Below are 14651 nucleotides of genomic sequence, written 5' to 3'. Positions count from 1 at the left end.
GTGAATTATATCAATCAATTGCAACTCTTCATTAACATCATTATCTATCGCATATGCCCCATCGTCTCAGTTCCTTGTCGCGTAAGGCGAGGTCATTCCCACCGTCTCCTCCTCGCGGGCATCAAGTCTGTCGTAACCTCCATGTCCACCGTATGCCGTTGAGCGCTCGTTCTCGCCGTATCCGGGGTGCGTTCCCTGGCCGTAAGGCACAGAGTGGTTGGCCATGGCGCCGCCTTCCTTCTTGGTGGCCTTCTTTGCCTTCTTGGTGAACATCTTCTTGAACTTCTTCGTGACCTTCTTGACGGCCTTCTTGACCCACTTCGTCGGGTCGAAGCCGTACTTCGTGTTGCTGCCGCTTCCGCTGCCGTCTTCCTTGCTGCCGCTGCCGTCTTCCTTGCTGCCGCCAGAGCTTCCCTTGCGCTTGCGACGGCAGCAGCAGCACCAGCAGAGGGCAAGGCCGCCGACGAAGACGAGAACGCAGACGATGATCACGGCCATGACTGCGCCGGGCATGTGGAAGCCGCCGTCACCGTCATCATCGCCATCGCGGGCGGCGAGAAGATGTTTGAGAGGGGTGTTGTAGATGGCAGGCATGGTGAACTGAGTGCGATTGTGTGCTTGGTGTTGAAGTTTGTATGTAGTAGAAAAGGCTCTGTCTGTGCCTTGGTGGACCCCTGATGCTGATGATCTGGCGGGGGATGTGATATCTTTTGATTAAACGAGTGTTTGCGAGGAAGACCTTTTGGTACCGAGAGATTGTTTTTGATGTGATGATCGGTTGTCAATGGCTAGATCACAGGTGCGGGATACTCCATGTCGTTATATACAGACAGAGCACAAGTCAAAATCAGTCAATAGAGAGCATCAACTACGCCGGGCGAGTGTGGCTTGGCGGGCCCGCGATGCCCTTCATTTAACGCATTCTATTAATGTCACTGCACTGATGCTTAGCAAGGTCGGCCTGGGTCGGCCGTCCCGATGGTTGGCTGTGGTAGGAAAACGCTGACTCGTACGTGCAATTTGAGCCCCGTAAGGCTATGCGGTAGAGGTTCGGGGTTTCCGCAGAGAGTGCTTTCGGACCCTTGCTTTGATGGAAAAAACAGCTTCGCATTGCTGTTTATTTTATGACAGTTTAGGCGAATAGCGATCTGCTCAACGGCAGACGCAAAGCTGTAAGAGAGAGGGATGGCCTTCATTGCATCGGCAGAGGTCAGCCGAGTGCTTAGATAGTTGTGTATCGAGGGTGAAGAGGCTGGAAGCCCTCTTTGTCACTATCAGACGAACCGTGGAGAGATGGGGATGAAAGCCCCAGTAGAAAGCCTTTTCGTCTGAGGTTAAGGTCTGGCATCGGTGCGCGATTCCGATGGCTAGGGAGGAGACGATTTGACAAGGGTCCTGTCCCGCAGTCATTTGAAGCTGAAACCGATCACAGGAAAAGGACCGCCACTTTCCGATACCATAGCATTTTCATTTGGCCGCAAAAGTTGTTCGCAATCGAGGTGTAGCATGGAGTGCAGTGATATAAACCCCCCGTCCTACAGGAAAATCGTTGTGAGCCTCAGTTGGTAACATGAACCTACATGCAAGAGTCATCAGTGCTCGCTCGGCAGTTGCACGATCACAGTCGTCATCCTCCAACACGCCAGAGAACATGATCAGATTCTCAGGAAACAAGCCTTGTGAGCCAAAAACGTGAGCTTTCCTTGGAAGTGCTTTCTGCCGCCCTCAGCGCCGTAAGAAGACGGACGTTCCTCGGCATTTTGATGAAGCCATCAACGTCTTCTAAGCTGAGACTATTGGAACTTCCACCTCTAAAGTGCTGCCGATTGAGCATCTTCGGGCCTTCTCTTCAATAATGAGGTTGTCGTGAACCACCCCCATCGAAGAACCGCCAACTAGCTCGACATGTCATCTGATCGGCAGGGCGGGATACCACCTCACCTCGCTCGACTCCGCGAAACTCCGCCTCGAGTGTGCCTTGGGTGTCATTCCTGCAGGAGTTTACAGGAGACGGCCGAGGCGCATGTTTGGCAGGAACCAACGTTCGAAGAGCTTCGAGCCCGCGGGCTAATCGATCATGGAGGGGTGCGATGCGGCCACTCAAACGGCCCTTTTCACCCCGCGCTGGTTTCCGGTTGGAGACATGACAGCCGGCACTAAGAGAACTCACTACCCCGCCGTCACCTGCATGCTCATTTGGAGATGCCCCCGGACTGCCAGGACGAGTTTAGGTCCGGGGAAACACGTGCGGGTAGGGCCGTCTCGGCTGGAGGTACTTCGGCGGTGTGTGACAGCAGCCGGCGGGAGTGCTTCGAGGTGGCCTGGTAGAGTGGCATCGTAGACTTGTGATAGTTCACGATGCCACGGTAGTTGGCGGGCTTTCAATGCGTATAAAACCACCAAGAACTTCCTTCTGGAGGTGAATGAACATGCCGTGATAGACACCCATCAAGAGTCCTGCCTTCACTGCCTTCGAGCGCGTGCGTCTTTAAAAAACCAGCCACTAGCTGGAGATTCTTCATTGTTACTTGTCCAAGATGAAGTCCACCACCATCGTGACCTTCGCCGGGCTTCTTGATGTTGTCCTTGGCCATGGCTACTTGACCATCCCATCTAGTCGCACCCGGCTCGGCGCAGAGGTGCGGAAGCTCACTTCTTCAACACTTTTTGATCAAGCTGACAGACGCTTCATAGGCCGGCATCGACTCTTGCCCCGAATGCACCATCCGCGAGCCCGTCTCCGCGTGGCCAGACCTCACAGCCGCTACTGTCGGACGCAGCGGTCCCTGCGGCTACAATGCTCGTGTCTCCGTCGACTACAACCAGCCCTCCACGAACTGGGGCAACTCGCCCGTAGCGACCTACACCCGTGGCCAGGTCGTCGACGTGCAGTGGTGCGTGGACAACAACGGTGACCACGGCGGCATGTTCAGCTACCGCATCTGCCAGGATCAAGCCCTCGTCGACAAGTTCACCACGCCGGGATACCTGCCCACCGATGCCGAGAAGCAGGCCGCCGAGGACTGCTTCCAGCGCGGGACGCTCTCCTGCACCGACGTCTCCGGCCAGAACTGCAACTACAGCCCGGATTGCTCCTCCGGACAGCCTTGCTGGAGGAACGACTGGTTCACTTGCAACGCGTTCCAGGCGGACAGCCGGAGGGGATGCCAGGGTGTCGACAACGCGCCTCTGGGCTCTTGCTACACCTCCATCGCGGGTGGCTACACCGTGACGAAGAAGATCAAGATCCCCGACTACGTCTCGAACCACACCCTGCTCTCGTTCCGATGGAACTCGTTCCAGACGGGCCAGGTCTACCTGACCTGCGCCGACATCGCCATCTCGGGCGGCAGCGGCGGCGGCGGCAACCCCGTCACCTCGACGCGCACCACCTCTGCCGCCGCCACGGCGACGAGTGGCAGCTGCACGGCGGCCAGCAGCGTGGCCGTCACCTTCAACGAGCGCGTGACGACGGTGCTGGGCCAGACGATCAAGATTGCGGGGTCGATCGCGGCGCTCGGAAACTGGAACGCGGCGTCGGCGCCGGCTCTTTCGGCGTCGGGTTACACGAGCTCGAACCCGGTGTGGTCCTACACGGTGACGCTGCCGGTCGGGACGACGTTTGAGTACAAGTTCATCAATGTTGCGTCGAGCGGGACGGCGACGTGGGAGAGCGACCCTAACCGATCATACACGGTGCCAAGTGGTTGCGCGACTGCTGTCACCGTCAGCAGCAACTGGAAGTAAGGGAAATCCAAGAACAGGGATGTTTTGGTGAGATTTGATTTGTTGTCTCTCGTTTTTGATCTGTCGGAAAGTGCCTTCACTTCTTGTAAATAGGTCCTCATTTCTGATTCATTGAATTCATCGGATACATACTGTAAATAACGCAATAATGAAAGTTGAAGTTGGCGGTTGACTTTGCAGTTCGTTTGCTGTGTCTTCTCCTCACTCACGAATTGAGAGAGTGAAAACTTGCTTGGAAAGGAGGTAAAGTCGCAGCTCACAACGAGATGCCAGCGATCTACCTGTCTTAAGCGACATCTTAATGTCATCACCAAGCACTCATTTAGACTAGTTCCAGCGCCTTTGCCGGCTTATCGTGGCACTGCAAAGGCCCTCCTCCAGCCCGAGCTGCTCAGCCCTGACAGGGGATTGATGCAATCGATGGTCAAAGATTATTGGAGAATTTGGGGGGGATTTTGGGGGTGGAGTTTGGATGCCTGCACCGGCACCTACTCAATTGACAGATGGATCTCACTCCCGTTCATGAATCAACCCCAAACACGAACTCTTTTGAACATCGAAACATTCCATCTCACATAGGCTTTGAACCTAGCCCAAACGCCGTTTCGCCACAGATCGGCAAATGAGCAACGCGGTGAAAGCTGAAAGCTGGCGGCCTGAATCCTGACAGCAGCTTTGGGCCCCAGCGGCTCTTCTGCCTTGAGCTGTCCCGGCATGTCTCCCGTTGCTAGTGCTGACGCCGCCGTCCTATTGGCCTCTCGATCTGATGAACCCTGACCGGTGCGATCCGTTCCATGCAGGCAGCAGCGGCCTCCGGAGGCATCAACTGTTGCTATTCACGATGAGAAAGGTGATGTTTCGCTCCCAGAAGCACCGTGGACGTGTGAGTCACGCTACGTGAGAGGCATCGACCCCTGTTAGTGCAGCCACTGAAGCAACGTGAGGCTTCGCCATGTCGACGTGGTTGATACGGAGTTTTTCTACTTTCCCCCCGATGTCTGTTACAGCGTCTGTTACTCCAGTCTCTCTTGAGATGAGGGGATAAATATCAGCCTGCTTCGCCCGTGGAATGTGCACAATTTCTCCTGGCTCATCAACAACTTCATCGTTTCTTCTCTTGTTAGAAACTCATACCAGACACAATGGCACCTGGCAGCACAATCACGGAGTCCTTGGGTCTCACCATGGTGGATGACACCAAGACAGCTACCAAGGAGACGAACGGCACAACAGAGACGAAGGAAACAAACGGCCACACAACAAACGGCGGTACCAAGTCCGATGATGAGGCTTCCACATCAAATGTCGAAGATGAGAAAAAACAAGACGACAAGCCCAAGGAGCCACTTGCTCCCACAGGCTCAATCAGCTCCACGAAGAACATCTATGCAACCCCCAAAGACAGCGACGGCAACTGGACATGGGTCGACAAGTACCCCGAAGACGTCCACGAGGCCGCCGAGAATGAGGAGACGGCCCAATACGCCGTCCTCGTCCGCAACGTCAAATCCTCCGACAGCCGCAAGAAGCTCGAGGCCCACTCCATCGTCATCCAGTCTCCTTGGCTCAAGACTGCTCTCGGCGAGGTTCTCGATGGCTACACCGGTGTCGCCTGCGAGCTTGAGCGTCTCGAGTTCGATGCCCCCTTCCACCCTTTCGTGCATCGCTGGACCGAGCTGTGCAGATACATGAAGAAGTCCGGCCTCGACGAGAAGACGAAGGAGCACCTGAAGATCCTCCACGACATCCTGCAATACGAGATCGGAGATGCGATCAAGGCCTTCGAAGACTACGTCGCCAAGGGCGTCATCACCTTCCAGCACCTGTGGATGATCTTCCAGCCCGGCGCCGTCGTGCTGTCCGCCCACAAGGGCCCCCTCTCGGCCTTCGAGCTGGAGGAGACGGAGTACAAGGCGACGCAGTGCGGAAAGTTCCTGGAGCTGTCCGTCGACTGCGTCGACTACGGCGGCAAGACGTTCGGCCGCTACGGCGAGAGCATCAAGATCCCCGAGTTCCTGGGCACCAAGAAGATCACCGGCCTCAACGCCTACCCCTGGGCCTTCCACGCCGAGAAGGACAAGGTCCGCCAGAGCCTCGTCGCCCGCGGCCAGATCTTCGAGGAGCTCGCCGGCCACCACTACAAGCAGTACTCCGGCACGGCCATCACCTGGGACAGCGAGGGCAACGAGGTCCCCATCCAGGTCGACGGCCGCATCGTGGTGGACATCAGCTCCTTCAACAGCTACAGCCCCTACTACCCGCGCTACCTCGACGACTGGAACGCCAAGGACCTCGAGGCCCTCACGACGTGGAAGAGCACACACGGGCCCGGCAAGGACGGGAACCTGAAGTTGACGCCGTACCACCAGATGCTCGCGCGCTCGCGGACGCGGGGTTACTCCCTCAAGCTGAAGAAGTGGCTCGACTTCTTCATCCAGTCGGTTGAGGAGATCACATGGAACACCAACGCCTTCGATAAGCTTGTTCTTCCCGAGGACCAGAAGGAGCTGATTCTCGCCTTCTCCGAGTCGCAGCTCGACGGTTCCACCTTTGACGACGTCATCTCCGGCAAGGGTAAGGGCATCATCTGCCTGCTCTCTGGTCCTCCTGGTGTGGGAAAGACGTTGACGGCCGAGGCCGTGGCAGAGAACCTCAAGGTTCCCTTGCACACCCTCAGCTCTGGCGATCTCGGCTCCCAGCCCTGGGAAGTCGAGAACGGACTTTCGCGAATCTTGGAGCTTGTTGCGCGCTGGAACGCCATTCTCCTCTTGGACGAGTGCGACGTCTTCCTCGAGGCGCGCTCCACCCACGATCTCGAGAGGAACAAGGTGGTCTCCATTTTCCTGCGCACACTGGAGTACTACGAGGGCATCCTCTTCATGACCACGAACCGCGTGGACAACATCGACGCCGCATTCCAGTCGCGTATTCACGTGTCACTGGAGTACCCCGACCTGACGGTTGACTCCCGCCGCCAGATTTGGCGCAACTTCCTCCAGGGTGCCACGCTCAAGAGCGAGGTCACGGAGGCGGATCTGGAGGACCTGGCCACGCTGCCGCTCAACGGCCGACAGATCAAGAATATCCTGAAGACATCGCAATTGCTTGCTGCAAGGAAGAAGAGTACGCTCCAGCGCAGCTTCATCGACACGGTCCTCAACATTGAGCGGAGGCGTCCCGCTGGCCGCCAATGATTGACGTGATATGATGGCCTGGGTTATGATTTTGGCGCTCTGGTGGCACAGCGTGACTTTCGCGCTGGCTAAACGTTGGAGTTTGGTGTTTAGAGCAATATTATGAGCATTGGATGAATAAGGACCTCTATTTCGCGAACAAGCTTGCATCTGACAACGTGAATTGTGAATGTTGCATGGAATGAGGCGGGAAGATGGGCTCACAAATTGGAAGGTTCGACCGACATAGACGATAGCTGATGCTTCTGCAATCATATAGCTGCAGCTGGTTTACCTTGTGTTTCTCGCCTGTCTGGAACACATCGCGCAGACAAAGCGCCGGGGCATTATTATGGGCCCATCATCCGGGCCGGCAGCCACGATCGGCCCCACCTCCGATGCGAATCAATCGAAGCAAGTGACTGACGTCCGGCTGCAAGAAATAATGATTAAGTTTATTGAATACCGCATCGGTAGGTTATAACAATTCAAATGAGGGGACTATTAGTTGGCCATTGGTCATCTTAGCTCTGACCGTACTGATTCATGATTCATCACGTCTTGATAATCTCGGCAGCTCGGAGGATACCACGTGCTGTCTTTGACACCCACTCTTCCGCAATAGTCAGATTGCCATTGCCGTACTGAATACCTTCAGTGATTCCGGGAAATAGGACAGCTGCATAGCCTAAGTCGACGTGGTCAGTATGTAAACATTACGGTGCGACTTGAATAACTTACCAGTGTCAAGGCCAGGCGCAGTCACGACGTGCTTGTAGAACTCACGGTTCGGCAGGCCGCCTTGGCTGATGAACCCCCTCTGGAAGTCACGATACTTGTGATTCACAACCGTAATCAGGTCTTTATCATCCGTGGTGACGGCCAGTTGCTCCAAAGCCTTCACCTCGGCTGCGCGGGTGGTGAACTCCTCGATGGCATCTGAGAGCTCAAAGAGATCAAGTTCCTCGCCCTCAGACTCAACATACTCCGAAAGATCTTCGTAGTATGACTGTAGCTCCTTTGCGTAGTTAGGCAGGTCAATGGGCAGAACCTCGTCGTCGGCGAGATGGAACGCCACGAGCGCGAGGTACTGGCCGATTGCAGCGTGCTGGTGGAAGCCCGGGTCGCCAAAGGTCGCCATCCAGTGGTACGTGTCGTAGTTCGAGTGGTAATGCCAAACCGGATCAGCGGCGCCGCCTCCAGAGCCGACGTCCAACGAGCTGATACCTTTGTGGAGGAAGGCCGTGTAATCGCTTCCGCTGCCGAGGGGCTCCACGAGGCCGCCTGAAGCTTCCTCCCACGCATCGTACAGACTGATGTTGAAGCCACCAAAGTTTGGGTAGACGACCTTCTTGAAAGTGTCGGTAGCAAGGGTATGAAGCTCGGGAGTCGTCGCAAGGTTGGGTCGCGGGCCGGAGACGCCCACGTCGCAGTTGAGATACGCGACGGCCGTCTCGGTTAGCCAGTTGACGTTGTCCTCGACCCATTCAGTGCTGCCTACCAGGCCGTACTCCTCAGCATCCCAAGAGGCAATGACACTACATAGAAGTTAGCAGCTGGATGCATGTGGCCAGGACAACTGAGCTTACATATTCCGTCTCGGGACCCAGCCCTTCTCTCGAAGGACGGCGACGGCCTTGGTAAACTCTACCAGGATAGCAGAGCCGGAGTTGGGGTCTCCGTTGCCGCCAATCATCCAGGTGTCGCGGTGGTTACCAATAACAACAGTCTCATCGGTATTAGTGCCATTGATTTGACCAATGACGTTCCAAATGGGTGTGATCTTGCCCTCGCTGAGGTTGTCCAAGTGCAATGTAACGCCGGGGGCCGGACCGGCGCTGTAGTCGGCGTCCAGGCTGCCGGCCCAGATGGTGCGGTTGACCTCGTCGGCAGTGGGCCCAAAGCCGTTGAGAGCCTTCAGCAGAGGCTCCGCAGAGGCGTAAGAGATAGGAATGGAGGGGATCTTCGGCGTGACATTGTCGATGGATGCCCGGTCGACACCCTCGTGGGAGGCGTATCCCGGGGTGGTTGGGTCACCGGGGTTCGTGGAGAGGAAGAGAACGGAGCCTTTCTGGACTGAACTTGGGTTCCTGGCAGGACCATCTATCAAGAACTATGTTAGACGTCTTCAGATGCTATTTTCCGACAGGGAGCTTACTGGGGTATGCCTCGTAGCCGTTTGCGACGGTGTAGTTACCGTCATCGGCCGGGTCGGTGAAGATAACGGCCCCAATCATGCCATGGTCCTGCGCGTTCTTGACCTTGAGGCCTCGGAATAGACCGCCGTATCTGGCCAAGGCAATCTTTCCCTCGAGTTCGACGCCGAGTTCGACCAGGCGTTCATAATCGGCTTGAGAGCCTCGTCTTAACATCGCGTCAACGGAAGCTTGCCAACTCCAGGACAGAAATACTCACCCAACATAAACGTATTCACCAGTCACATTACCCGAGGCCGAGTACCCGTGGAAGGTAGGCTGATTGTCTTCACGCCCAGTCACATCATCTTCCTCGAGCACATCCTCATCCAACCTGACATCCTCCGTCGAGCCATTGGCATAGGTAATTTGCAGCGACGAGTGAACCGGATAACTGAGGTAGACGTGGTATTCATTGAGATGCGCGTCGAAGCCGTTCTTGGTCCACTGGTCTGCCGTCCACTGGGCCGCGTTCTTGCCGAGACCGGCGAGCTTGACTTCGTGGCCGTAGTAGTCGGACCATTCGTCAATGGTGACATTGTCGAAGGAGTTGACGAGGATCGTCTCATGCTCTGAGAGTACGGGAGGCCATTGGTCGTCGGCGCGCTTGGTGATGGCTTTGCGGTGCGTGTGTCTTGGGCTGAGGAGGAGATCTCGCTGGCAGGCCGAGGCGAGAGCCGCGAACGTCACGGCGAGCGACAGTTGATTGCGCATGGTGGAATGGGTGAGTCGGTGCTGCGACAGACTCAATGACCAGCAAATGCGTTACTAGAGTAGACCTCGTAAGAACTGGCCTAGGCAGGCGGAGAGCTGCCACGGGATTTATAGCTGTGGGTAGGTATGCATCTTGTCATCCCAGGCAAGCGCATGCTGCAGTCGACATACATGGATCGTCATCTGGTTCGCCAAAGACCTGCCAGCGCCATGAATCGACCGTCGGGGTTGTCGGAGAGTGTGCGACGAGCAATCGGTAAGCCCGGTGATGCCATCGCACAACAGCCTTCGCAATCGCTGAGCGGAGCGGTCCAAGACGTCCGCAAGCTGCCCGGCAGCAATAGTTCCAACAGCTGTCGTCATCTTGTCCAGGAAGGCTCGGCACTTTCAGGATCGTGCATGAAGCAAGAATGTTTCTGCAGGAGCTACCCCAACCTGCCCAGAAGCATAAGAGGAGCTCACGCCGTAAGACGGCGCAAAAAAGAAGAGTTGGCAGGTTCGATTGTTTGGATCGATGATTGACCTGCCCTCTTCGTGCTAGACGAAGCTGTATGCCAAGCAAAACTGGCGGGGTAGCTTGCTGAAGGCGGATAAGCTGATGGCACTTGGAGGAGATATGCGGACAGAAGTGCGCATGTTGACGTGTTGACGTGGAGGTTGCCCCTCCCCCGCTCTCCGGTACAGCGTTCTTCTCTTTACCGACCCCGCGACGATTTCGGCTTTCGTAAAGCTGCCGTACGACCTGACTCCTACCATTTTCTTCCCACGCGATCTGACAACTCATTCGGGATATTATTGAAACATTACTGGCCGGTCACAATGCTTGACACACCGACGCCATTCTCACTTTACCCTTTCAGTCTGAGTCTCTGGGGATTTCGCTGACCTCGGATAAGGTGTACCCATTCCGAGCGATCCAGTCGAAGCAGTTCATCAACGCCACGAATTGCGCAAAATGCACCTTCTCAGGCTGGAAAGCTTACCATTTCTGCTGACTGCCAATTACTTCGGGGCACGCGCAGGCATATCTGCCTAGTCTGAGACGGTCCAGCAACCGAGTTGGCTTCTCCCGAGGGACCTGCCGGCGACCCAGTGATCCGACCGTCGGATGCAGCATGTAGAACGCAATTCGGGTGACGAGCGGGCATGCAAAGATTCCCGTAGTCGGCAAAGCTGATTGCCCCTAGGGCAACCACAGGTCGGCGTGCAGGTTCTTTTCTTGCTCCTCGACTACCCCGCAAGAGGGCCGAAAACCCAATGCGAGGGAGGCGCTCCGGGCCAGTCCCGCCCGGCCAACTCCGACCCTCACACTCTAAACAACATCCGAACCCACCACCATCGCTCCGAGTACCCATAGGCGCCGCTCCGTTCCAGCCGGAACAGCGACACCGGACCTGGACCGAATGAGACCCGCTTTACCAGGCCGAGTTACCACGGTCCACATCCGATAATGGGGCCGAACGGGGTGACCCACACCAACATGAAAACTTTTCTCGGTCCGCCCGCCCTCCTTAACCACTCTCGTCGTCCTCTCCGTCAACAATCAAGGCAGATGTTCTCATCTGCCCGGCTAGCTCAATCGGTAGAGCGTGAGACTCTTAATCTCAAGGTTGTGGGTTCGACCCCCACGTCGGGCTCAATTCCCGTCAGCGATTGACATCGTTCACATTTTTGCCTTTTTGCTCTTTTCCCACACTATCAGATGTCATGCTGGTCTGGCTGGCTATGTACGGCCGACCTCGCATCGTTGGTGACTTGGTTTGTCACTAGAGACAGACATGCTTTCTAACTTATGTCCCTCTGTGAAGTAGGTAGGAAATCATGAGATGAAACAGTCTCATTATGCTAAACATCTCCGTGAGATAACTGTCTGATAAGGCATCCTGGTATCATTGTTGCAAATCCGCTTCATTACGCCGAGCTTCTTTCCTGGTGCATCATCTTTCTCTCCTTGAGACTTCTCATGCGAGAATATCAGATCTGCGGGTGACCCGTAGCCAAAATTCCGTCGTCACCCAAAACGCGGCGTCAAAGAGTTTCAGCGGTTCCTGTGGCTTTACCACGGCAAAGTCGAACCTTCGAAGCAGCTGTGATGCAGTTAGTCACACCGTTCTCCTCCAGGCCAGGCGTTAGACGATGGTTACTTACCTCAACAAAGATCTTATTCAGCTCCATGTAGGCTATCGGCTTCCCGAGGCACTGGAAACGGCCATGGCCGAACGCCAGCTCCACCACAGCACTCATTTCCTTGAACCGGTCCTCTTCAGAAGCAGCCTCTAGCCAGCGTTCTGGCCTGAACACATCCGCGTCGACTCCGAATGTTTCCTTGGACCTCATCAGCTTCTGAATGTTGACACCCAATTGTGTTCCTTCAGGCAGGAAGTATCCGCAAAGCTCAACACCACCCTTGGCCACTTGCTTATAGTTGAGACCAGTCGACGGAGGGTACATCCGAATACCCTCCTTGATTACTGCCTGGAGGTATGGCAACTCGCGAGCCTCGGCGTCTGTGATCGGCGAGCTGATGCGACGTTCGGCGATGGCTGTGTCCATTTCCTTGCGCAGACTGTTGAGGGAGGTGGGCGTGTTCAGGAGGCAGAGCATGGTCATGCGGACGGCGGTGGCGGTTGAGTCTGAACCTGCGATGCTGGCCAAAGGTTTAGTATGATGCCATGTTCGGGGAGAAACCCGAGCCTTACAACTCAAGGAAGATCTCTGCAAGGAGCTCTTTATACGTGAGACCATTTCTCACATGGTGTGCCACCATGGTCCCGTCCGCGTCCGCGTCGGGGGCCAACTTCTTATCGGCGAGGCTTTTGGCAACGCTGGGGTTGTCAGATCGCCGACTCACACGTTGAGGCTGACCAAAACTTACTGCATCAACTTGCCGAAGCCATATTTGTCGCTTGAAAATGGCAGAAGCTTGCTCAACGGCCAGTTCTGCATGAGAAGAGCCACCTGAGGCACGTTCAACATGATCGCGAGAACGGGGAACACGCTGTCGTTCATCGCAACATAACCCCAGAGATCCTCATCCTTCTGCAGAAAGCCTAAAGGCTCACCGAAAGCCAGCTGGCCGATGACGTCAAGGGCGAAGTATTGCGACTTGTGCGAGAACTCGATGGGACGATACTCAGTAGCCGTGGAGATATACTTCTTCTCGATAAGATCGACAAATTGGGCGACAATCCTGTCCACTCCTGGCTCGAAGCCATTGCTATCTCGTCCAGCATACTGCGATATTGATCAGAGATGTTTCTTCAGGACATGTTCCAGCTGGGTAGGCTTGCATACTCCAGGAGTCAACTTGGCCTTCAAGTCCTTCCGTTGCTCATCATTTCTCATCGAGAAAAGGCTATGTGTGTCTGGTACAACCTTCGCCAGTTCGTACCATGGCCCCTTCGTGAAGTCCGACCGCACCGCCGAGATCTGGCGATAGGTATCCGCATCGCCAAACAGAACCTCGTTCGGCCCGACCCTTACCAAGGGGCCTACCGGCTCTGTCAGTTATGTGAATACTTATCGATAAACAGCGACATCTCACCGTACTGATCTCCCAGCTCCTTGAGCCTGAAACTAAGTTTCCCGCCCGTTGTCGTGAGGTTCATGGGTATGATCGATATGGAGTTGAGCAAAGGGCCCGGGACGTTCCTCAGACGATACCAAGATACGAAATACCATGCTGACAGCAGCGCGATTGCCAAGGTGATGAAGAATCCTGAAGAAAACGTCGATTTAAGCTCGCCGAAAGCCCAGACATCGCTGTATTGCGACATGTTGGGCAGGCCGGGTGTAGCTTCGGCGTGGTGACAGACGTCAAAACATGCGAGAGAAGGGAGGACCCTTTGACGGCGGACGGGCTAGTCTAAAAACATCGATTCCAGGACCCTTCTCTGACGCAACATCACCAGTGTGCGGGGCAGACCCTGTCTACGCTTTGTTCCCGCCGGGTTTGGCATGCATGTTGGCAATTGAGTCGACGGCGATTGGCAGACAAGTGTTTGGATCAAGGTTCCCGGAGTGGCATGCCCAAATGAGGGAGCTTTGTTGGTCGGGTGGTGCAAGCTTCTATTGAAGAATGCAATGGAGATTGGATAGATGTTGCAAGGGTCAGGAGCTCTGTTGCCCAAAGGAGATGTTTGCCAGCAAACAAATGGCAACAAACATGATGAAATATGCCTGCAGTTGTCTTCATTGGCGAAGGAAACCGTAGCGGATGAATAACCAACGACAGATTTACAGCTTCTTTTGTTGGATTTGATGTGGCATCTATCGCTGTCGATAGAGTCCGTCCGAACTGGCTCAGCTGGGCTTAGAAGACATTTTCCACCATACGCGGCGAGTAAACGCCATCATAAACTGGTGTAAATGCTTGAAGTCAAGACGCAAAGGAAACAGACATGTCACGAGAGTCAGCGACAATGACAAACGCGAAATGTCAGGTATATAAGCTACTATCCTACTCACAGCGATGGCCTACCGGGGTCCGGCGCAGCGTAACAGGCCGTTTCGGACCCGGTTCCGTCAGCACGGGAAGCGGGAGGCCAAGCATCGTCCCATCCGTCCCTTCCATCGCATTGCAGCTGGCATATCCGGGTCTGACTTGCCGCTGAGTGCGAGCTTCTGACCTGCATCGATATCCTTTCGAACAAAATCAACGAATCCTTCACCGGTCATCTCTCCAACGACGCCACACGATTGGCCACAAAGCGATGATGCAGCTGGTGAAACTAGACGAAGCTTTCCCGAAAGCAGCTTACAGCCACATCCTAGCGCGTCCAGCTGTCAGCAACATGGGACAATTCTGGCGTCTCCGCCTGAA

General features: G+C 55.4%; 5 protein-coding genes across 5 annotated transcripts; 2 read left to right on the top strand and 3 right to left on the bottom strand.

Annotated features, from left to right (window-relative positions):
- Positions 1–66: 66 nt before the first annotated feature.
- CkaCkLH20_03653 (uncharacterized protein) lies at positions 67–594 on the bottom strand (the record flags this gene model as incomplete). Its single annotated transcript, XM_038886372.1, has 1 exon — positions 67–594. The coding sequence occupies one exon, from the start codon at positions 592–594 to the stop codon at positions 67–69; it is 528 nt and encodes a 175-aa protein (XP_038748214.1).
- A 1943-nt stretch (positions 595–2537) lies between these two features.
- CkaCkLH20_03652 (starch binding domain-containing protein) lies at positions 2538–3747 on the top strand (the record flags this gene model as incomplete). The annotated part of the gene is made up of 2 exons (XM_038886371.1): positions 2538–2639; positions 2695–3747. 2 exons carry the CDS (start codon positions 2538–2540, stop codon positions 3745–3747), a joined length of 1155 nt encoding a protein of 384 aa, XP_038748213.1.
- A 1142-nt stretch (positions 3748–4889) lies between these two features.
- Positions 4890–6941, top strand: CkaCkLH20_03651 (ATPase; the record flags this gene model as incomplete). The annotated part of the gene is made up of 1 exon (XM_038886370.1): positions 4890–6941. One exon carries the CDS (start codon positions 4890–4892, stop codon positions 6939–6941), a length of 2052 nt encoding a protein of 683 aa, XP_038748212.1.
- Positions 6942–7474: 533 nt separating this feature from the next.
- Positions 7475–9829, bottom strand: CkaCkLH20_03650 (PA domain-containing protein; the record flags this gene model as incomplete). Its single annotated transcript, XM_038886369.1, has 5 exons — positions 7475–7608; positions 7662–8458; positions 8510–9023; positions 9079–9284; positions 9336–9829. 5 exons carry the CDS (start codon positions 9827–9829, stop codon positions 7475–7477), a joined length of 2145 nt encoding a protein of 714 aa, XP_038748211.1.
- Positions 9830–11790: 1961 nt separating this feature from the next.
- On the bottom strand, positions 11791–13605 carry CkaCkLH20_03649 (cytochrome p450; the record flags this gene model as incomplete). The annotated part of the gene is made up of 6 exons (XM_038886368.1): positions 11791–11916; positions 11978–12476; positions 12529–12654; positions 12705–13063; positions 13124–13320; positions 13374–13605. 6 exons carry the CDS (start codon positions 13603–13605, stop codon positions 11791–11793), a joined length of 1539 nt encoding a protein of 512 aa, XP_038748210.1.
- Positions 13606–14651: the final 1046 nt, after the last annotated feature.

The sequence above is a fragment of the Colletotrichum karsti genome, assembly GCF_011947395.1.
Source record: "Colletotrichum karsti strain CkLH20 chromosome Unknown Scaffold9, whole genome shotgun sequence".
Lineage (NCBI taxonomy): Eukaryota > Fungi > Ascomycota > Sordariomycetes > Glomerellales > Glomerellaceae > Colletotrichum > Colletotrichum karsti.
Note: the sequence above shows the minus strand (reverse complement) of the source record. Positions and strands in the feature narration are given on the sequence as shown.